This window comes from Phocoena sinus, chromosome 1, assembly GCF_008692025.1.
Source record: "Phocoena sinus isolate mPhoSin1 chromosome 1, mPhoSin1.pri, whole genome shotgun sequence".
NCBI classification, from domain to species: Eukaryota; Metazoa; Chordata; class Mammalia; order Artiodactyla; family Phocoenidae; genus Phocoena; species Phocoena sinus.
Window position 1 is genome coordinate 103,664,384 of NC_045763.1, and position 24,108 is coordinate 103,688,491.

The 24,108-nt window shown below is 42.1% G+C and overlaps 1 protein-coding gene across 7 annotated transcripts in view; it reads left to right on the forward strand.

Moving 5' to 3' along the window:
- Nucleotides 1-24,108, forward strand: part of SLC22A15 (solute carrier family 22 member 15) — an 80,415-nt gene that overhangs the window by 35,016 nt on the left and 21,291 nt on the right. For 6 of the 7 annotated variants that reach the window (XR_004350930.1, XR_004350929.1, XR_004350932.1 and 3 more), the window contains exons 3-7: nt 4,766-4,898; nt 5,536-5,700; nt 12,249-12,378; nt 17,599-17,814; nt 22,556-22,696. Coding sequence is in view for 4 of the 7 variants with exons in the window: in XM_032638762.1 (XP_032494653.1) it covers nt 4,766-4,898; nt 5,536-5,700; nt 12,249-12,378; nt 17,599-17,814; nt 22,556-22,696 (785 nt within the window). In the remaining 3 variants the exon portion in view is untranslated. The remainder of the gene's footprint in view (nt 1-4,765; nt 4,899-5,535; nt 5,701-12,248; nt 12,379-17,598; nt 17,815-22,555; nt 22,697-24,108) is intronic. The other variant, XM_032638772.1, reaches the window with a different exon arrangement.

Sequence of the window (24,108 nt, forward strand, 5' to 3'; positions counted from 1 at the left end):
GGGCAAGAATGTAAAGTACAGAGGAGTTAAAGAAATAGGGGGATTTCCTGATGGTGACATTATTTCACTACCTACCATCCTCCTGTGTCTTCCTTTTCTCCTTAACCAGCATGTATTTTGTTATTATAATAAACACTCCTTTGCAAATCCCTGCAACCTCCTGGTACCTCTCTCCCTGTGGAATGCTCCTGGGAACCCCCCAACTCCCCACCTTCTCCTCACAAAATGGATAAGTACAAAACTCAAGTGTGCATTCGGTATGGCAGTCGTGTGACATTTCCTGTGAATGGGCCATGTCCCATTCTGAGAAGGGCCTGTCTTCTTCCTCCTTAGACTTCTGGCTCCCCCTCCACTTACACTCCCTTCAACAGTCGACCTCACTTGATATTTCAGTGAAAAAGCAATGATGCAGTCCAGCAAGGGTTCCTTTACTACCTGCTTCTGAACCCACATTCTGCCTTCCTCCCACTTACAGTGGAACCTCCCTGCTTCTATGAAAGGCTACTCGCTCTCCTTGGTACACTCAAGCCCCTTCCTTCTTGCTTTTCCAAGTACTTTTCTCCTGCAAGGATAGCTTCTCTGCCTGCAGTTTCTCAAGCTTGTTCAGTTCTTCAACCTTCTCCAATCCGGCTGCCATTCGCACTCTACTGAAATTGCTATTTTTTTTTTTTTTTGCTGTACGCGGTCCTCTCACTGTTGTGGCCTCTCCTGTTGCGGAGCACAGGCTCCGACATGCAGGCTCAGCGGCCATGGCTCACAGGCCCAGCTGCTCCGCGGCATGTGGGATCTTCCCGAACCGAGGCACGAACCTGTGTCCTCTGCATCGGCAGGCGGACTCTCAACCACTGCGCCACCAGGGAAGCCCGAAATTGCTACGTTTTAAGTGTCCATTTTGTTTCCAAATATAACTGTACATCTCTGTCATCTTAACTTGACCTCTAAAGCAGCATTCGACATAACTTGACCACCCCTTTCTCCCTGAATCACATGTCCTCTTGTAATATTTGTGACACCACCCTCCTACCTGTTTTCTTGCTCTCTCTCTGACCCCTGCTTGTGAGTTTTCTGTGGCCGTTCTCTTTTACTCATCCTCTGAATGTGGAAGTGTCCTGGGCCTCTGTCCCGAGCCTTCTTCCTTATCTCTAAGTTCATAACCCCTCACGTCCTCTCCCTCGAGCTCAAGACCCACATCCAAATGCTAGCTTGGCATTTCCACTTGGGTGTTTTTTAGGCATCTCAACCTCCACGTGTCTAAAGAGAACTCTTAAATTTACCACCACATACCTGAAATCCCTTTGCAGCCTTCTCAATCTCAGTAAATGTCATCACCATTCACTGAATGGCTAAAGTTAAAAACTTAGGTTAAATCCTGACTCTCCCTTTCTCTCCTCCCTGCTGCACATCTCATTCATCAGCAAGTCCTGCTAGTTCTACCTTCGAGATCCATCCCACGTTCATGTAATTCATGTAATCCCACCACCATTGCTTTCATCCTAGTCCAAGCCCCCATTATCTCCTGAGCTATTACAGTAGCCTCCCTGCTCCCACTTTTCCCTGTTGTAATGTATTCTCTAAGTGTGGCCCAGGCTGATCTTTAGAGACATAAATATAGTAATTCAGTGTTTTCCCTTTGCACTGGAATAAAATCCTAGCTCCTTCCCGTGGCTCAGGGCCCTGCACGACCTGATGCCTGCCCACCTCTCTGGCCTCATTTCTTGCCACCCCCATGAGAGGCGCCCTGATGTGTCTTCGCCTTAGGGCCGCTGCAGTTATCCTCATGTCCAAACAGCTTTTCAGGGTTGGTCACTTTCTCATCATTCAGGTCACAAGTGTCACCTCCCCAGAGAAGGCTTCCCTGAGTATCTTATGTAAAGAGGTTTCCTCCCAGTCTCTCCCTCTGTGTTTGCTTGTTTAATGTCTAGCTTACGCTACTGGAACTTATACTCCATGAGGGCAGGAACCAAATCTAGATCGTTCGCATCTGTATTCCCAGTGTTCAGAACAGTTACTAACCTCTAGTAGAAACTAATCAACTATTTATTGAATACCGGAATGAAAAAAGCCTGGAATGTAGTTCAGTTTTTTTAGTCATATTGCTTCCATCACTCTCTTATTTAAATTATGACTGCCACCAAGAGCGGTAACAGCCTGATTACTGTTTCTAAGGGCAGTGTCACACTGGACTACTATTTCTAATCCGTGAAGAGCTAGGAAAACCAGTTAGTTAATCTTGTTAAAAACCGCATGTGAAGGACAGAAGAACTTAGAAGTAAAGCACAGCATTAGTGAGGGGCATTATTCTTGTTTCCAGTGCCTAAATTTTTGTGTGTTGTTGTTGCATAAAGATGTACAGAAGCTGTCTTGTCAGGATCTTTATCGATCTTGTCTTACGGGAAATACAAGAGAAGGAGGGAAGTTAGATATGCTTTGGGCCATAATGACTGGTTGTCAAAGTGTGGGACAGGAGTGGTCTGAAAGACAGAGAAGGGACAACTAAGGGGTGTCTCCATGTGAGTTTTCGAGAAGGGGTTTTCTTAAACCTGTCTTTGCTGAGCCTAGGAAGGGGGCTGTGGAGGGGAGAGAAGAGCATTCTCTTGGTTCTCTGAGGTCACCTCTGAGACACAGGTTGCTTTATAATCAAAGATCACAGTAGCACATCACTAGGCAGGGCTTTAGATAATGACATTTTAAGCAGAGGATGACTACTTCCTCTTTGAGTTTATAAGTTTTCCTAAAATAGAAGGTAATAGTGCTCAAGGGATTATTTTTTATTGTGGTAAAATATACATAACATAAAATGTATCATTTTAAAGTATACAGTACAGGGGCATGAAGTACATTTGCATCTTTGTGCAACCATCACCCCTGTCCATCTCTACAACTTTGTCGCTATCCCAAACTGAAACTCTATCTTCACTAACCAGTAACTCCTCACTCTAACAGCCCCTGGTAACCACTATGCTACTTTCTGTGTCTGTGGATGTGACTACTCCAGGTAAAGGAAAAACACTCCTCTGGTTTCTCCTCTACCGGCAACTACTTCCCTTCAGACACTTCTGCCGCCAAATGTGGGTGGGTGGGAGTGTGTGTGTGTGGAGGGGGAGGTTCCCACCTCAAGCCGTTCTGCCACACGGGCTGGGTGTCCCTGCAGTTCAGTTCAGTTCTGACACCATCTACCTGGAGTTAGCGTCAGATCCCACAGGTTAGGGTTCAGTCCCACAGGACTGCCCCTGCCACCCACTTCAGACACCAGTCACAAGTTCAGGCTGCTTCCTGTGCTTCTGATCAACTGACTATAAATCAGAGGGTCCTAGGACCTCCTCCTTCAGTTAGATTAATTTGCTAGGGCAGCTCACAGAACTCAAGAAAACATTTTACTTACTAGATCACTGGTTTATTATAAAAAGATATAACCCAGGAATGGCCAGGTGGAAGAGATGCACAGGGCAAGGTATGGAAGGATGGAAGGGACACAGAGCTTCCATGCCCTCTCTGAGCTGACCACCCTCCCAGCACCTGCACATGTTCACTAACCTAGAAGCTCTCCAAACCCCTTCCCTTTGAGTTTTTATGGCAGCCTCATTACGAAGGCATGATTTATTAACCCACTGGCCATAGGCAGTTGATTCAACCTCCAGTCACTCTCCTCTACCCAGACGCCTAGAGGGTAGGGCTGAAATCCCAGCCCTCTGTTCACATGGTTGGTTCCCCTGACAACCAGCCCCCATCTAAGGAGCTTTCCAAAAGTCACCTCATTAACATAAGCAAGGGGCTTGTCACAAATAACAAAAGACACCCATTTTACCGTTATTGCTCTGAAGCTTTTCCAGGGCCTGGGAAAAAATCTAAATATTATTAACAAAAGATATCCCTGTGGTTCTTACATAGGAAATTATGAGGATTTCAGGAGCTGTGTTCCAGGAACAATGGATAAAAACCAAATATATGTTGCTTATTGTAAATTACAATATCACACTCATAATTGGAATCATACAGTATTTTCCCTTTTTGTCTGTTTATTTCACTTAGCGTAAGGTCAAGGTTCATTCATGTTGTAGCTTTCCAGAATTTCATTCCTTTTTAAGGCTGTATAATATTCCATTAGATGTATATACCACATTTTGTTTATCCATTCATCAACGAATGGACATCTGGGTTCCTTACACCTTTTGGGTATTGTGACTAATGCTGCTATGAACCTTAGTGTACAAAATCTGTGAATCCCTGCTTTCAGTTCTTTTGTGTATATACTCTGAAGTGGAATCACTGGATCATAAGGTAATTGTATGTTCAATTTTTCAAGGAAAGTACTCAAGAGATTTTAAGCCCATTAATTTATTGGAGAAAAGGACCGTTCATTTTTTGCCTCATATATGCCATGTAAAACGTTAGGTGTCAGAGAAATGGAAATTAATGGGATACGGCTCCTCCTGTCTAGAAACACAGGGACTTAGGATCAAAGACATGACCAACAGATGAGTAAGTAATTAGCTGTTGCATACTGTGCTCAGTGCTGGCACAAGATGTGTATAGACTATTGTGGGAGCACTTTATAATAATGATTTCTGGGGTTCCTGAAGACAGAAGCTCCTTGGGTGTTGTCCTGGATGGATGTTCTGCTGAATTCCGGTTAATAGAGGTAATGCAGTGGAGAAGTTCCAATATTCAAGTTTTTGTTGTACATTTGTTTTTTTTAATAGCTAACTCCATCCATCCATCTTTTCTGTGACCTAAATGTCTGCCCTTTGTTTTTTTCTTTCTCTAGTGGTTTTTAATTGCCAACAGATCTTACAAAGTGAGTGCAGCAAGCTCTTTTTTCTTCAGTGGTGTGTTTGTGGGAGTTATCTCATTTGGTCAGCTCTCAGATCGGTTCGGAAGGAAAAAAGTCTATCTCACAGGTAATCTCTTAGTGTTCATGGACTGAATAAGAGGAGTTATTTCCCTAAGGTTCCCAGGGAAATAATAAGGGGACCATTTCCTTAAGGTTCTCAGGGAATTGCCATGTGGACCCAGAACTGATTTTTATTTCACTGGCAAGAGGCTGAGTTGATTCTGGCCAAGCATTTTAAAGTGACCAGCATACCCGAGGAAGGCCAGATATTTGCACTGTAAGCTTTTCATGCTGGTGAATTCTACAACCCCTGGATTCTAATTCATGCCATGTTTCTAAGGAGAACAAAGATCGACGCAGTCTACTAGATCCATTTCCTTATATCTTGTGTGCTGATTCATTTCAGATGAGCTGTGTAGGTCTCAGCATAGTCCTCTTGACAAGCTGAGTACGAGCTAAGATTTTTCAGTTTCCAGCATTATTGTTAATAATTGAAAACTGCGCATGACAGAAATCCAGTTGTAACAAAGAAAACCTCAGTTTTTCTTGATAGTCTTTAAGAGAAACTATTTTTTAAAAATAACATAGCTCAGAAAATTTAAATTGACAAAGATTTTTCTTTACAAACTAATGAATATAATACATTACGTTCATCAAATGCTGTTTTGCCTGTGCATTATTGAATAGTGTTGTTCTCTTCCTAGGTTGCGCTCTTGACATCTTGTTTGCTATCGCAAATGGGTTTTCCCCCTCATATGAGTTCTTTGCAATAACTCGCTTCCTGGTGGGCGTGATGAATGGAGGGATGTCGCTGGTGGCCTTTGTCCTGCTGAACGAATGTGTGGGCACCGCCTACTGGGCACTCGCAGGTACTGCTTCAATCCATGCAGACATGGAGATGGGGAGCTGCTCCAGACAACTTGATAGGAACCAGTTCAACCATCGAGTCTAAAAATGCACTCGGACTTGAGGTGCTCTATCCAGCTATTAGATTTTTTCCTGAGTTTGTTCTATATGACCTTGAACGAGTCATTAGTCATTTTATGTGTATTCCTCTCTAGATAGTCTCCCATGGGGCCTGCCTCACAGATGGTGACCTTGCCCCTACCCTCACAGATTGCCTAAAGGTGTTCGTTAACTGCTTTTTACCGGTAAAGTGAAAAATAGTGCAGAGGAAATACTAGAAACTCCTTTCTCAGTGCCTTCGTATTGTATTGTATTAAATCCTTGTCTCATAGGCCTTTCTGATTTTTACTGGTCTCTTAAAGTTAGTAGTACTCTTGTATTTCTTTAATGATGTTTAAGTTCCAGAATAGAGGCCATATTCTGTATTCTTTTTAACTATCCCATCATCTTCTTAAGAACTACACTATAGTAAAATAAATGATTTTAAAAGCTCCTTGACTTAAAATAATGTCTTAGGAGAACAGCTGCACTAAGACTCGACTTTGTGGACTGCAGGTTTGCAGTGAGAACTTTGTTTCGCTTTCCATTCATTTGACAATTCCTGAGTGCTATTGATGTTCTTGTACTAATATGGGAACAAGTTGACTGTGGGACTGTAGGAACTTGCCTGCATGAGGATGTGGCTGAGAGCGTGCCAGCTACCATTTGCTGAGTATCTGTTATGTGCCAGGTACCATGCTAGGCATCTGACTCCTATCTGTCATGTTCCCAGAGCCTACAAGCTAAGAATTTCTACCTTCATTTTACAGATGAGGACACTTCACTTCTTTTTTTTTTTTTTTTGTGTTACGCGGGCTCATGGGGCCCAGCCGCTCCGCGGCATGTGGGATCTTCCCAGACCGGGGCACGAACCCGTGTCCCCTGCATCAGCAGGCAGACTCCCAACCACTGCGCCACCAGGGAAGCCCCTACACTTCACTTCTGAAAGGAGGGGTGATACGCCCATTTTCACACAGCTCGTGACTGACAGGGCTAGGATGACGCCAGGCTCATGTTGTCCCATGTACTCCTGTTCCCTGAGTACTCCCCTCTTAGATCTTCAGTGGGTCACCTTATACGAATACTGGTCTGCTTAGCCTATTTTTTTCTCGCTTGGTGGTGTTTTCAAAGTTGGTGAGGGCTAATGTATTGAGCTGGAAGACAAAGCTAAATAAAATAAATTTTGCTCTGTTTGTATGTCGACCAAACTGCTGTCCAAGCTGAAGGACACAGAGGGTTGGACAAATTAGAATTAAGGTGGGGAGCAAGAGACACCTGCTCCGTCCTAGCAGGACAGGCTTCCTGCCTGTCTCTTACACGTGGTGCTTTTTTTATGACTCACTTTATCTATAGCAGCTTTCAAAGCCTTTAGAGATGGGCTTCTTTTTTCCCTAGCCCAGCTCCTAAGTCAGGGTCAGTGAGAAAATGTCCTCTGAGTCTTCAGTTTGCATTGAGACTTTTAAGGTCACTTTTTCAAGTAGTGGGTTGAATGAGTAATGAGTAATGATGGTGATCACGACCACTCACATTGTCCGGGGAAGACACAAAGGCACCCTCTCCTGGGGTTTTGGTTTTCCTGAGTCTAAAATCTGACTCAGGGACTTCCCTGGTGGTGCAGTGGTTAAGAATCTGCCCGCCAATGCAGGGGACACGGGTTCAGTCCCTGGTCCGGGAAGGTCCCACATGCCACAGAGCAACTAAGCCTGTGCACCACAACTACTGAGCCTGTGCTCTAGGGCCTGCGAGCCACAACTACTGAAGCCCGTGCGCCTAGAGCCCGTGCTCTGCAACAAGAGAAACCACCTCAATGAGACGCCCGCGCAACCCAACGAAGAGCAGCCCCGCTCGCTGCAAGTAGAGAAAGCCCTCAGGCAGCAACAAAGGCGCAGTGCAGCCAAAAATAAATAAATAAATTTATTTTAAAAAAAAATAATTTAAAAAATAAAATCTTGCTCACGTAGAGCATCATGAGTACATATTTTTCGTGTACCCAGCACATTTCTCTATTAAAATGTTCACATTTGACTCTAGCTGTTCCATGAAGAAGATGCTCTCTTACAAAACACATATACTGCCCCCAGCCTACCCAATTCTCTAGGACTGTTCCTGTCCTGTTGCATATTTTGGGCAAAAAGAAAGACCTCCTGGTCTCTTGCTTCCTTGCCATTCGGCCTAAAGCCAGTGAAAAGATTGCTCTTAAAGTGCATTTACCTTCCATTCTTGTCCTTGAAACTGAGTTAAGATGGGGCTATTAAAATTTCTATAGCAAAGGGAAAAGGGAGAAAGGAAAAAAACCTGCAACGGTGGTATCAGATGGTTGCCAAGTTCAATGTGAAATTCAGAAGGAGCTTGAGAGAGTTCCCAGAGGCAACTTAGACCAGGTGGGAGTAGTGGAGGAGAAAGAAAGAGGGTGCGTTTGAGCTGGATTTGGTGGGAACTTGACCTGCACCAGGACAGAAGTAAGATTCTGATGCCCCTGGAACTCTTGTGAGGAGCTTCCTTCGTCCCTCTCCCATGAGCCGAGTCTTCCCCAGAATTTTGTCCTTGGCCTTTCTTTCTAAGCTGTTTTCTCTCCAGCACAACTTTATACACTCCTGTGGCTTCAGATATGCTCATGAATTGCAAGAAACTGAGAAAAAAAAACCCTAGAAGGTTAGCAATAGGGGATTAGTTGGAAGTAGCCTAATTGTTTAGCGGTTAAAAAAGATTTTGAAAAATTGTGCTTGATTACAAAATATTTGCAGTATGTATAAAATACTATGTAAAGTACATATAAAAATATATAAGTACAAACTGAAAACATCCATTTTTGACCAATTTGCAGTGTATTTCTTAACAAGAATGAGGATAATTGATTGAAAATATTGAGAGTAGAAAAAATACTAAAGCTATGAAAAATGTCATATTAATTTATTTATTTTTCTTATATAAATATAACAAAAGGAATTGATGTTCATTGTAAAAAAAAATCAAGAGCATATAGAAGTGAAATATAAATAATACATATAGTCCTACCCACGTGAACACCACGACTGTAAACATGTTGCTGTGTGTCCTAGAGCTGCTCCTTTGCATATCTGTTCTACAACATCCATTTATTAAATAGACCCTGCCATGTACCAGACACTGCCTTTGTAGACACTTGTGATAAAAGGGTGAACATGGCAGGCCAGGGTGGGGGAAGGTCCTTGCTCTTATGGAGCTTATGTTTTAATCAGGAGAGACATAACCAATATGAGGTAATTTCAGAAAATTTTAAGTGCAGTGAAGAAAATTAAACAGGGTAATAGACTAGGCAGTAAGTGCAGGGGACAGATGGTTAGAGAAACCCGAGATGTAGGTGTTTGATCAAAGATGTGAATGATGAGGGAGACCTAGGCATGTGAGATTCTGAGAGAACATTCCAGTCAGATGGAATGGCAAGGACCAAGGCCCTGAGGTAGGAATGAGCTTCTCTGAGGACCTGAAAAGATGCAGTGTGGAGAGGCAGGGGGAGGTTGGGATGAGATCAGATTGGAGGGGCAGAATGATATAGGGCCCATGATAGGCCAAATGAGGAATTTTGGGGGTTTTTTCACTCACAGTGCAGTGAGTAGCCAGTGAGTGAATTAAAGAGAGGAACAATGGGATCTTGTATACAGGAAGATTACTCTGGTGGGCGTGTGAAGAATGGATTATAGAGGAGCAAGAGTAGAAATTGAGGGGTCATTCAGGAGGCTGGTGTGGTTGGCCCCATGCAACCCAGAGGCAGCTTAGACCAGGTGGGAGTAGTGGAGGAGGAGGAAAGAGGGTGCGTTTGAGCTGGATTTGGTGGGAACTTGACCTGTTAAAGAATCAGCAGAAAAGGCAAGATCGAGAGGAATCAAGGGGACTTCATGGCTTGTGCTTGAAAACTGGAGGGATCACTGGAGACATTTACAAAAACTAAGTCATAACTATACAGTATTTTCTAACTTGCTGAAATTTGGCTTTTACTAGTGCGAACTGAGTGGGAATAGCAGACATGAAATTAATTTAAAATAAACAGAAAAGAAACCTGAAAAATAGGCATAAATACCCAAATGCCCATAAACAGTTACACAACCACCTGTGGTTCTCCAGAATTACAATGTGCAAAAGTGGTGATTTGAAGTGATCTTTTTTTTCTAATTAAATTTTTTAACCAAATGACCTAGAGCCTTACCACACCTGTATCCTCACCTTATCCCTGTTGTCATTTTGGGGCATACATGTGCAGCTTCTTGCTGGATATTAGATACAAATGTCTAGTGGCACCTCAAATTAAACATATTGCTTTCTTTTACCTAAAATCTCCATCCTCTTCTGGGACCTCTCTCTATAGTAATGTCATCATTTTATTTAAAGCCATTAAACTAGAACCTTTGAATCATTTCCTCCTATCCATTATATCCAGTTGATACCAAGTCTTTCTGAGACAGGGTTTCAACTGTGATGAGCTTAGGTATAAAGGGAAATCATTTGGTTAACACAACCAAACCACAGAAGAGCCAGGCCCTTGCGATATCTGGAACCTGGAAGTCAGATGCATCTCATTTCTGTTTCCCGTCATCTCTGAGAAGCTTCCTCTGCTCAGTCAGGGATGGGGCCCAGCAGCTCTCAGGTTTCACCACCACGTCCAGTATTTAAAATCCTTGGTAGGAGCTCTGATGGTCCCAGCAAGAGGCCCATGACTGGCAGCCCTGACTTGAACCACAGGGGTAAAGTATGGGGAGGTCATCTCTCTGAAAAAGGGAAAGCGTTCTTGGAATTAGAAAGGAGTGCTAGGCAGACAGTATTTTATAATTATTGATAGAGGAGGCTAGGTAGAGGAGGCTTCCAGATGGCTTTTTGGGGGAGGTTAATAGATATAAGGGGCTATACCCATTTTAACAGTGGGACGATAATAACGTCCTCACATTTGTACCACATGCATTGTTTCATTTGAAACCAATAACTACCCTTTGGAGTAGATATTATTATTTCTCTTGATAAGGAAACTGAGGCTCAGAGACATTCATTGATTTGCCTAAAGTCACACAGCAGCATGTGGCAGAACTGGGGTCTGAACTTGGTCCCTCTGAAGTGGTCCCATCCTGTGGTCTCTGGACTTTTTGCCTACATTGTTGTCAGTGGGCACTGAGTACTCAGGACTGTTCTGAGCAATGACAGAAACCCTTGTTCTTGGAAACCAGGTGCTATTCGGTGCACTGTAATGAACCTGTAATAGCTATTGATTATCTCAAGTTTCCAGGGAAATCACAGGGAATGGAAGTCCGCATTCCCTTACTTAGTGGACCACATGCTCTGACTGGTTTTCTGAGCACACTGAACTTGCTGTCACAGCAGCTTTCCCTTCTGTGTCTCCCTTTTCCTCACTAGGGCAGACAGCATACAAGGCATTGTTTTTGTTACAGGTTAATAATCTACGGACAAGAATAAGAGAAACATTTGTCTTACAGGATTGTTGTAGAAAGTTCTTGTAACAAGTCCTATTGCTGTGGGATGCCCACAGGAGCCCGCCTTCCCCCAGAAGGGTGGTGACGGGGAGGGGAACGGTACAGAGTGCAGGCTCTCCAGTCAGATAGACCAGGGGACAACGCCTCCTGTCTGAGCCACACACAGCCCTGTGTCTTTAGGCAGTGGCACCTAACTTCTCTGAGCTATATGGCTGTGTATGGCTAATAATGGTACTTGCATTATAGGACAATGTATGGATAAGGCTTAATACTCGATAAATAGTAGCTATGATATAAATAAATAGCGATAGATATAACTACTACTAATAGTAGCAGGTACAGAAAGTATGTCAGAGGTATAGAATTTGCCAGTATATTGGGCAAGGCAGTGGGTTTGTACCCATTCAGCATTTATTTCAAAAACCATAGAATCCTTAACAACCCCATAGATGATGTTTTTTCTGTCAGTATGCTGACAAAAATTCGTGCTTCATAGAACTTATATTCTACTTGGGATAGACAGACAAGAAACAAATATAACTGATGGTGATATATATGATGGTGATAAATTAAGTGGAGAAGGACAATAGGGAGAATTGGTGAGTAGGTTGTGATTTAAGATAAGGATTTCAGGGATAGCCCCTGTGATAAAGATGCAGTCCCAGCATTTTCATAGTCTCATGACCTAAAAACCTTCCCACCGTGTAGCAAACAATATTTCCAAGCCTCAGCCACAAGTTCAGGTGGATGTCAGTACAACATCAATGCAGAAAGCACTTGGGCAGGCCCTTAAAATTCATCTTGACCACATGTGGTTTGTATTTTTCATCTGTCCTTCCTTCTTTTCCACTAATTTCTTGGCCTCTCTTCTAGTTATATCATCTGATCCTCCATATTTGTGTAGGTTTTTCTTTCTGCTGACATCTCACAAGGAAGGGATTGACTCCGTGACCTGGGTTGGAAATGGGGCTGCAGATGGTCCTTTCCCCAGTAACAAGTCTCTTCTCCTGAATTAGGGTCGATCGGTGGCCTCTTCTTCGCAGTCGGCATCGCCCAGTATGCCCTGTTGGGATACTTCATCCGCTCCTGGAGAACCCTAGCCATTCTGGTTAACCTGCAGGGAACAGTGGTCTTTCTCTTATCTTTGTAAGTAGTTTTTCCTCTTAGACTTTTAATTTAATAAGCAGAAGGAATGTCTTAAGAGAATGCGGGTCAATGAGCGGCGTTATTCCCTTTCAGGAGTTTGCCTGAACTGACTTTGGTGAAGAACTAAATTCCGCAAGCGCTCCAATGCTTGGCAGCTCCTGGGAAGAGAGATGCTTAATTAATTCAGAATGCAGGTATCCCGTGTTTAAAGTAACCTCTCAGTAGAGTGCATTTTAACCTTCATATTGCCAATGGAGGGTACCAATTTCTTCTTTAATGCTTCAAGCTGAAAGATCTTCAGGCTTGGTCAGATCACGTGCTAGGGGTGCGACTGAGGTATGATATTATAGAGCAATCTGTGCATATTGAACATATAGTGACACCTCTTCATCCCACGGATGAGTATAATTTCAGGGCCTCTTCATGTGGACATGGGAAGATACCCAGATATGGGAGAAATCCTTAGAGTGCATGGACTCAAAGCAGTAAAAGGTTGATGCCCTGGTCAGGGCAGGGTTCTACAAAAAACTCATCCAGACTATCACACACACAGCGTATCACATGGTCCTCTAAAGGCTGTAAGATGAGCCACCAATTTAGGCCTATTTCACCAGGAGTTTTATTGTGCTTCTGAAAGGTTTTCTCCCCTCAGGTATCAGGCCTCTAATTTTAATCATTAAAATCTTTGAGATAAATACAGTTTTCAGCCAATGGTACCACCTTTCTTCTGTGAAGTGAGAGATACCCGTAATAGAATTTTCACTCAAATAGCGATTTGATATAGTAATCCTTTATTCAAGTTCTACTAACTGAGATTTGGTGGGAATTGACCTGAAATCTGTTTTCATTCTCTCTTTGAAAGTAAGAGGATTGTTAAGTACAAAAATGAATATAGTAGAAATAGTTAATGTATATTTAGAAAGGCAAAATTTATGAAATGAATTTGGTTATGTGAAATAGAGTGACATAATTTTATTAGAAAGGAAAACTAACCATATTTTATTAGCTTGTGTATTGTAAATTTTTGGAATAAATGGGTTCCTAGTATAGTTCCTTGAATTAATAAGCATTCATATAAATATCAGTAGGTCAACGAATTTTCTTTTTTTTTTTTTTACATCTTTATTGGAGTATAATTGCTTTACAATGGTGTGTTAGTTTCTGCTTTATAACAAAGTGAATCAGTTATACATATACATATATCCCCATATCTCTTCCCTCTTGCGTCTCCCTCCCTCCCACCCTCCCTATCCCACCCCTCGAGGTGGTCACAAAGCACTGAGCTGATCTCCCTGTGCTATGCGGCTGCTTGCCACTAGCTATCTGTTTTATGTTTGGTAGTGTATATATGTCCATGCCACTCTCTCACTTGTCGCAGCTTACCCTTCCCCCTCCCCGTATCCTCAAGTCCATTCTCTAGTAGGTCTGTGTCTTTATTCCCGTCTTACCCCTAGGTTCTTCATGACCTGTTTTTTTTTTCTTAAATTCCATATATATGTGTTAGCATATGGTATTTGTCTTTCTCTTTCTGACTTACTTCACTCTGTATGACAGACTCTAGGTCCATCCACCTCATTACAAATAGCTCAATTTCTTTTCTTTTTATGGCTGAGTAATAGTCCATTGTATGTATGTGCCACATCTTCTTTATCCATTCATCCGATGATGGACACTTAGGTTCTTTCCATCTCCAGACTATTGTAAATAGAGCTGCAATAAACATTTTGGTACATGACTCTTTCTGAATTATAGTTTTCTCAGGGTATATGCCCAGTAGTGGGATTACTGGGTCATATGGTAGTTCTATTTGTAGTTTTTTAAGGAACCTCTATACTGTTCTGTATAGTGGCTGTACCAATTCACATTCCCACCAGCAGTGCAAGAGTGTTCCCATGGGGCTTCCCTGGTGGCGCAGTGGTTGAGAGTCCGCCTGCCGATGCAGGGGACACGGGTTCATGCCCCGGTCCAGGAGGATCCCACATGCTGCGGAGCGGCTGGGCCTGTGAGCCATGGCCGCTGAGCCTGCGCGTCTGGAGCCTGCGCTCCGCAACGGGAGAGGCCACAACAGTGAGAGGCCCATGTACCACAAAAAAAAAAAAAAGAGTGTTCCCATGAATTTTCTTTTTAAATATTTAATAAGTCACATACCTCTTAATCAGGCTGGCTTTCATCTCTCCTTCAGTAGCAGAGTGACTTCACTGGATGATCCAAGCCATTCTGCTTTTCATTTTCAGAATGTGTCGTCTGTCTGTTACTGCTTAGTGCTAGGTGGGGACATTGACTCGCTGGGAAATTAATTCAGGTCATGAAAAACAGAAAGCAGAGAAAAGAGCATGTAAAATCACAATATATGTGTGTTCCATCAGGCCTAGAAAGTAAGGCTTGCTGCGCTTGGCCTCCAGTTTCCCTCCCACCCCACCTCACACACGCTGCTCCAGGCGCACTAAGCTGCTCTCTGTTCCAGTTTACAGCTTAGGCTTGTCGGCCTCCGTGTGTCCTACTCAGTGCTTTTGCTGGCTCCTTCAACGCCCTCCTCCCCATCCCTCTTCTTTATTAGTTAATAGCGTTCCCAGTTTGCTCAAATGCCACCCCCTCCGCACTTTTCCAGGTCAGACCTCCAGTCATTCGCTTTCTTTTCTTAATTCTGCAGCAGTAAACTGGCACCCTTCAAGTGGCCCCTTATCTCTGTCTCACCGAGAGCCTGTCCTCTTTATAAAGCAGGAGCTCTCTGATAGCACAGGCTCTTTGCTCAGCTGCATTTCCCCCGGCTCCAGAGCTCTGGGCCTTCCTCCACACAGGAGACGCCTCGTATCCATTGGGCAGATGTTGGCACAAAAAGCCTTTGGAATTAGCCTGCGTTAGCCATCAGCAACATCAGAAAAAGTCATGTTATTTCAGAGACATAGCTTGTTTGTTTTACTAGAGACATTATGACTTAGCTTAAAAATTCCTTATTTTCACAGTACTTGAATTTGGATAGTTTTACTTTAGAAACCAGTGCCCCCTTAATTTACAAAGGTTTTCCACCTTTAAAGAAATTCTCAGGACATTTCTGAGCAGAGGCCTCATTGTTAAATTAGCACTGTAGCTTCTAAAGGTGAGTACAGCACTATGTAGCAGGCAGCATGTTCAAGGGCCTGCTTTTTCTTTTAAAAACATGTCTTACTGTTTTGCACGTGCAATCGGTGTGTGTTAGAACTCATATTCCCAAACCTGTCCACTGGCAACTAGGTGAGGCTTCGTTACTGAGAAGCTTATAGGCTTCTCAAAATGTGGAGAAATATCAGGTCCTAAGTTTACATAATCCAGATAAACCCTTTCCCAAGTAGAAATCGTTTTATTAACTCAGAGTCAGATTTCCAAAGCCTGAATATCTCTCAAATATCATCGTTAAACATGATTTATATAGTTTTAAAAGTAATTTTTATTGCTATAAACAATTCTGAAAACACAGAGAAGCTTAATAGGAAGGGGAAAAATGACTTAAATTATCCAAAGATAATAATGACTTCCTATATTTTGACTCTTTCCTTGTTGGTCCTTTTTCACTCCTCTTAGGGCTCCTCAGCTTTCACTTTTACTATCATAGACTTTCTAGCATTTCACTTATATTTCTATCCCAAGTGTACTCTCTCTATTCACCCCACTAGTCTTATATTCTTTTTATTTGTATTTAGACTTGATCAGGTAGTCTTACATAGGTACCTCACATATGGGCTGGTGGACAGGGCCAGTGGATCCAGTGATGATCGGCAGACATAACTTCCAACAAAACAATATTTTACTTGATTATTCACTTGTGTATTAGTAACAATCATCAGATAGCAGTGAAAAAGTAAATAAAATAATTTTTCAGGATGTTGTAGAGGCCTTTGTTCCTGCTTTTGTTGACAACCAAATGTTGTACATGAATAATCTCTCCCCAGTAGCAGGACTCCTGGGAAAATGCCTGCTTTTTTTTCCGTGTCTTTCCTCTCAGCACCTATAACATTGCTCCATACAAAATGAAAGTGTTCAGTAAATGGTTATTGATGAACTGGCTGTCCATGAAGTTCCAAATACTGTGGTGTTTGTTGCCAACACTATCCTTACTGAAAGGCATGGGGAGTTCTGAAAGGCACCTTAAATAGCCTTTTTTAGTATTATTCACGCAAGTTTCATTTTAGGAAAATAATATCAGATTAGATCAAAAGGTACTTGATGTTGTGTTTTGTAAACAAGGCTTCCATGTTCCTGCCACCCTTTGGTTTTTGAAAAGTCCTCTAAAAGTATGCAGAACTGTGAAGAGGAGAAAATATACGTAATATCTAAGTCTTGAAACGGTTGAAAGGTATCAGTGGCAATAGAAATGTTCAGTACTTTGTAGCTATAGTAAGAAGTAACTGTTGTTTTGGAACTGGAGTAGTTAACCAGAAAATAAACTTTTATTCTTTTTTTTTTTGCGGTATGCGGGCCTCTCACTGCTGTGGCCTCTCCCATTGCGGAGCACAGGCTCCAGACGCGCAGGCTCAGTGGCCATGGCTCACGGGCCCAGCCACTCCGCGTCACGTGGGATCTTCCCGGACCAGGGCACAAACTCGTGTCCCCTGCATCGGCAGGCGGACTCTCAACCACTGCGCCACCAGGGGATCCCCTGATTGGAGTATTTTAAAGCTTTAAAGCTCAAAAGTAGTTAAGATGTGATAAACCCTTTTTCATTTTTATGTGTAGCCTTAAAATAATCTCTACCTTTTTAATAACATATCACTGTGTTGAAAACACTTAAAAATTCTTTTCTGATGGATAATAGAGATTTTAATCTTCTTTGTGAGGCTTTTTCAGAACTTTAAAAACCCACTCTACAGTATTATTCTAACAACACTTGGCTATGATTTAGAGCCATATCTCTGACACATGCTTTCAGAAGAATTAGTACTATAAACTTAACTTGCCATTCATATATTAACATTTACTTAAAAGTAAATGCATACTGTTTACTTTTTTACTGCAATTTTGGAAGTGTGTTTTTGGTTTCCATTCGTAAAGGAGGCCATCATTTAATGATGGCAGCTGTTGACAGCAGCCCTCTCTCTCTTCCACGTGTCATTGGGAGAGTTAAGCTTTAGACCTAACGTGGAATCCGGTTGTGGTTTGGGGACCATGTACGGCGTGGGTGATTTGTCTCCTTCTGGTGCACGTGTACCTATACGAATATACAGCCTTTGATGACATCTCTTTCAGATTCATTCCTGAATCACCTCGTTGGTTATACTCCCAGGGTCGACTGCGTGAGGCTGAAGCCGCGCTGTACCTCATCGCCAAGAGGAACCGCCAGCTCAAGTGTACCTTCTCACTAACACACCCGGACAACAGGAGCTGCAAGGAGACGGGAAGTGTCCTGGACCTGTTCCGCTACCGGGTCCTCTTGGGGCATACTCTGACCCTGATGTTCATCTGGTAATTCTCTCTAAGGGCTCTTCTGTTGATCTGCAGCTCAGGTTATTGATAATCAGTTATTTCTTCAGGGTTACAGAAAATTTCACTCTTTTCTTCAGCCTGAAGTTGTTTTCAGAGAAATAAGCCTCCTCCCGATCCCCCAGCTTAGGTGTTGTGCTCACCTGTGCTTTCTCAGCATCCTCCCCTTCAAGGAGGAAATGATGGTGCCTGGCGGCAGGTTTACTGAACTTGTAGAAGTAGGTGTCAGAGGCACATCTTTGCTTATGAGGTATTTAATGTAAATTTTTAGGTCCCCCTTCCCCACTCCAAAAAAAGGAAAGCAAGGAAGCACACCAGAGACAGAAGACTTTCTAAGGAGGACTTGGAGGCACCTCCCCTTGGTTTTGGCCTCAGGCACTTAGATAGCACGTTCTAATTGCAAGCCCTATACTGCATTTTGCGTGGCATCCCACTCACTCACTCAACAGGTGGGCTGAACGTTTGCCTCGTGGGAATGAGATCCTTGGAGTGTGAGGTGACAGCCTCAGAGCCACATGTGCAAGTCAGTGAGTGAACGGATTAGTCCTCTCTGAACCTGATTTTCTAGTTTGGCTAATTCTGACCTGCCCTCAAAATGTTCTCTGCATTAATGTAAATCGCACTGAATGGTTCAAGATTGTGCCATTTAAAGAATTAAATCATGGAAAGGGGAGAAATGGGTGGTTCATACATAGAATTTGTGGAGTACCATAGGTTTTAATATTCATTCTGTTAAAGTGCCATAAATGTAACGTGGTCCAGGATTGGACACGAACATCATATTTACTGGCCTAGAGGACTGTTGTGCTATGGTTTGCCTGTATTTGGCAAGAAGCCTGCATAGAATCCTATATTTTTCACTTGGGAGAAGAAGAGAGTCATTTTATATCAAATTAATTGTATATATAAAGCTAAAAAGAACAGTATATTGAGAATAAGAAACTGCCAAGATAGTTTTCTGTATCTTGACTCTCTTTTCCCACCCGACCAAACCCTGGCTACCACCTGTATGGTTAGGGGCCAGGTCACATCAGCTGCCACCGTCCCCAGTGAGCCAGCCTAGTGCTGGAATATCACAGATGCATAAGAAATGTTGAATGAAGGACACAAGTTCGGAGGCATGGAGATTAAGGGAGCCTTTATTTATTTAAAATTTTTATTGGAGTATAGTTGATCTACAATGTTCTGTTAATTTCAGGTGTACAGCAAAGTGAATCAGTCATATGTATACCTATATCCACTCTTTTCTAGATTTTTTCCCCATATAGGCCATTACAGAGTATTGAGTAGAGTTCCCTGTGCTATACAGTTAGGTCCTTATTAGTTATCTGTTTTATATATAGTAATGTGTATGTGTCAATAACAATCTCCAATTTATCCCTCTCCCTGCCTTGCCCCCAGTAACCGTAAGTTTATTTTCCATATTTGTAACTCTTTTTCTGTTTTGTAGATAAGTTCATTCGTACCCTTTTTTTTTTAGATTCCACATATAAGCGACATCATATGATATTTATCTTTCTCTGTCTGACTCACTTCACTCAGTATGACAATCTCTAGGTCCATCCATGTTGCTGCAAATGGCATTATTTCATGTTTTTTTAAAGCCAAACCTGACAATACAGCATAGGAGCTACTAAGGAAATCCTTACAAAGTATGTTCAGGTACTTAAGGCTCCATAAAACTGCATTTGCATGTCAAGTAGACAGTCAAACCCTCTGCCTTGAAGTAAGTATCTACTTTCTTAGGGGTTATTTACTTCTCGTTTTTAAGTTTTTGTTTTTTCCAGGAATATTAACTTTGGGGTTCTGGCCTTCAGGGGATAAAAAACAGACAGACAGAAAAACAAACTAGACTTAGAGCTAGGGAGAATGTTTATGTTTATTTTATGTCTTACACGGCCAAAGGAGCTGTTCTCAAATAAACTTCTTCCCCCGGGCTCAGAATGTTAAAATACATGATAACTGAGACAGTGTCATTCCACATACTGCCATTCTTTTTGAAGATGCTATAAAATTCTAAAATCTTTTCTGTGGATCTGTCATTGAAGAAAACCTTAACTTGGGAGTAAAATTATACCTCTGTGCTTAACATCTGTTCCTTTGGTTATTTCCCACAGTAGTGCCTTTTTAAATAGTTCTTTGATGCCCTAAATATACTGCTAAATATTACGCAAGCATTTAAAATTTTGTTTGGGGCCCATAAACAGGATTGAAATGATTTGAATAGCTGTAATTATGCATCCCAACGACCAACTCTACCAGCAAAGAAATCTGCAAACGGAGTCTGAGACCATAGGCCCTCCTTGCCCATGTTCTCCCCATTTTCTCTCACCACCAGCTGGTAACTCAATTCCTCTAGTGTCTTGAACTGGCTCTGTTTATTTGTGCCCTACTTGCTACCTTCACAACTTAGTTTAAATATGTATGTGTGTTTCCATTGCTGGAATACTTCACTGGGATTCCTATTTTAAATGCAGAATAGATACACACTAACACATACAACACATTAGGAATAGCGTATGTAAGGTGGGGGGGGGGTCTCTACTGCAGATGGAAAGGATTTTTTAAGTATTTCAGGAAAATATTTTAAGTTGTCTAGCCTGCTGCTTACAGGCAAAGTGCTCGGGGACAGGGAAAACAGAAAATTCAGTGTCACCTTGCATCGTTACCCGTGATGTCCCAGCTGTGACTCTGCTCAGCATCCTCGGTATATGAATGACAGCTCCACCCAGGAAGAAGTAATGGGAAGTAGCTGCTGCCTGGGCTAATTTGCCAGCGAGGGATGAGTCACTAAGCAGGCCAGCTCCAGGAGTCCGTCGTCCCTCCCCATCCCTCTCCTTGGTTCCTGTGGTCCATTCTTACTAGCCCAGAGCATTTGGCCCATTTTGCTGTTTTGTCAGAGATGGAAAGAAAGCTTTCCCTTTCCTGTTGGTCTCATCATAGCTGCAGCTCGTTGGACTTTTTCTAAGGAAAAGAGAAGCAAATGGGAATTTCCTCATAATAAACATTTGTCAAAATGAATTGTAAAAACAAAAACTAATGAACTTCCGAAGCCCAGGCCTTTTACTATTTGTATAGAAATTTATGGTTTACAAAGGGGGAAAAGGAGGGGGTGTGGGATGAATTGGGAGATTGGGATTGACATATATACACTATTGATCTATGTATAAAATAGATAATTGATGAGAACCTACTGTATAGCACGGGGAGCTCTACTCAGTGCTCTGTGGCGACCTAAATGGGAAGGAAATCCAAATAAGAGGGGATATATGTATACGTATAGTTGATTCCCTTTGCTGTACAGCAGAAACTAATACAACATTGTAAAGCAACTATACTGCAATAAAAATTAATTTAAAAAATTTATGGTTTACAAAATGTATTCGTATATTAACAAAGCCTAGTCAGGGTTTGTTTTCGTTCTATTCTAGTTTGTTTTATTTTTAATACTGCAATTTCCTAGGCACAAAAGGTTTTGCTTTCTTTCTGTGGTTTCAGTTACCCAAGGTCAGTTGCAGTCTGAAAATATTAAACGGAAAATTCCAGAAAGAAACAACTCATAAGTTTTAAATTGCAGGCCATTCTGAGTAGCGTGATGAAATCTCGCACCCTCCCGCTCCATCCCACGTAGGACCTGAATCATCCCTTTGTCCAGCATATCCTGCCCATTAGCCACTTAGTCACAGTTTTTCTTATCAGATCGACTATCCGGTATCGCAGTGCTTGTGTTCAAGTCACTCTTATTTTACTTAATAATGGCCCCAAAGCACGAGAGTAGTCATGCCAACAATTCGGATGTTCTCTTACTGGGCCTAATTTATAAATTAAACCTTATCATAGGTGTATGGCTAGGAAAAAACATAGTATATATAGGGTTCGGTACTATCTGAGGTTTCAGGCATCCACTGGGAGTCTTGGAACGTATCCCCAGCGGATAAGCAGGGGCTACTGTAGTCCCTTCACTCTGGAAGAAGTTCCTATTATTCCGGATGGTCCTTGCTCCAGCGTAGCTCCTGGGCTGCGGGACGTGGGCTCTGTGCCTGGCATAATGCCTGCCTCCTAGGAGGCACCCCCTCAGTGTTTCGGCGGTGGCGTACAGAAATAGATGCAGGGCTTTGATCATCCTAGAGGAGCCTGCCTCTACCATGGCCCTCGTCCTCTCTTTCCTGTTCTGGGCGTCTATAGCATATGCACTTGCTGAATGCCAGGAGGAGTTGAGAACCTGGTCAGGGGTTAGAGTCCCTGTCACCCTGGCCTGCAGGCCACCGCTGGTAACCCAGGCACTTATCAGCATCTGTTCTCAACACCATCCTCTGTTGGCTTTCTCTCTGGGAGTTCTTTATTCTAGAGTCATTTCGATAATATCACAATTGCCTAGGGCAAGTGTTCTATAAGTTGTTGAATTAAAAACAGTAAGAATAGAGTCACTGTCTTCATTTAAATGCAGAAAAGTGTGATGAAAGCACAAGCGATGTCTCCTCTGTCAGGAGCTGGCCACACCTTTGCTTTATAGAGCATCTGGATGTAGCTCAAATCATTTCCAAGGCCCCTTTACTTTTTATTTTGTCCTAGTATAGAAATTATATTAGGATAGAAAGCTTAGTGGGAGAGTCAGGCTTACTGCTTGAGCCAGATGGCATTATTGAACCAAGATTTGAATCTTCTCTGGTAAATTCTTATCAGCTTTTTCATTGTCTTTCTTGTTTTTCACCCCCAATTGCAGGTTTGTGTGCAGCTTGGTGTATTATGGCCTAACTCTCAGTGCAGGTGATCTAGGTGGAAGTATTTATGCCAACTTGGCCCTGTCTGGCCTCATAGAGATTCCATCTTACCCTATCTGCATCTACTTGATTAACCAAAAATGGTGAGTATGGGTGGATATGAAGTGCACCATGTAGAGGACACACACACACTAACATACATAAATATCTTTGTCCATATGCAGAATCTGCTAAGTACTCCATGGTGATTAGAATTCTTTTCAGACCAAACACAGTGAGAATTCATTTTTTAGTGTTATTTCTTGGGCTTCAAGTTTATGAGTTATTATGTAGGTTTTTTTTAATTGAAGGATAGTTGATTCACCATGTTCTGTTTCTGGTATACAGCAAAATGATTCAGTTATACATATACATATTCTTTTTCATAATTTCTTCCATTATAGTTTATTGCAAGATACTGAATATAGTTCCCTGTGCTGTACAGTAGGACCTTGTTTATCTATTTTATCTACAGTAGTTTGTATCTGCTAATCCCAAACTCCTAATTTATCCCTCCCTGCCTTTCCCCTTTGGTAACCATAAGTTTGTTTTCTATGTCTGTGAGTCTGTTTCTGTTTTGTAGATAAGTTCATTTGTGTCATATTTTAGATTCCATGTATAAGTGATACGATATTTGTATTTTTCTGTCTGACTTACTCAGTGTGATAGTCCATTCATGTTGCTGCAAATGGCATCATTTCATTCTTTTTTATGACTAATACTCCATCATATATATATATATATATATATATATATATATACCACATCTTCTTTTTCCATTCATCTGTTGATGGATGCTAGATAGGTTGCTTCCATGTCTTGGCTATTGTAAATAGTGTTGCTATGAACATTGAGGTGTGTGTGTCTTTTCGAATTAGAGTTTTCTCCAGATATATGCCCAGGAGTCAGATTACTGGGTCATATTGTAGCTCTATTTTTAGTTTTTTTAAGCAACCTCCATATTGTTTTCCATAGTAGTTGCACCAATGTACATTCCCACCAACAGCGTAGGAGGGTTCCCTTTTCCTCACACCCTCTCCAGCATATATTGTTTGTAGACTTTTTGATGACGGCCATTCTGACCAGTATGAGGTGATGCCTCATTGTTGTTTTGATTTGCATTTCTCTAATAATTAGTGATGTTGAGCATCTTTTCACGTGCTTATTGGCCATCTGTACGTCTTCTTTGGAGAAATGTCTATTTAGGTCTTCATAGGTTTTTAACCCAATATTAAGACATTACCACCCAACTGTTTTTGAGCGGTCTGTGTGTGATTTGTTCGTCCCAACATGTGGGAATATTGACTCGATGTAGGTAGAGCTCCATGACCCAATCACTATCATTTAGAAGCTCTCACACAAGACAAAGAGCTGGAGGAACGAAAAAGACTTTTCTTTCCTCTTAAGATCCCCTGGACTTTGTTGAGAGGAAGAAGAGATCCTGCTTTTGCTGTTCATTGTCAGTGGGCACAGCTTTGAAATATTTTTTTAAAGTTCTTTTATAGAGCACCCTTTC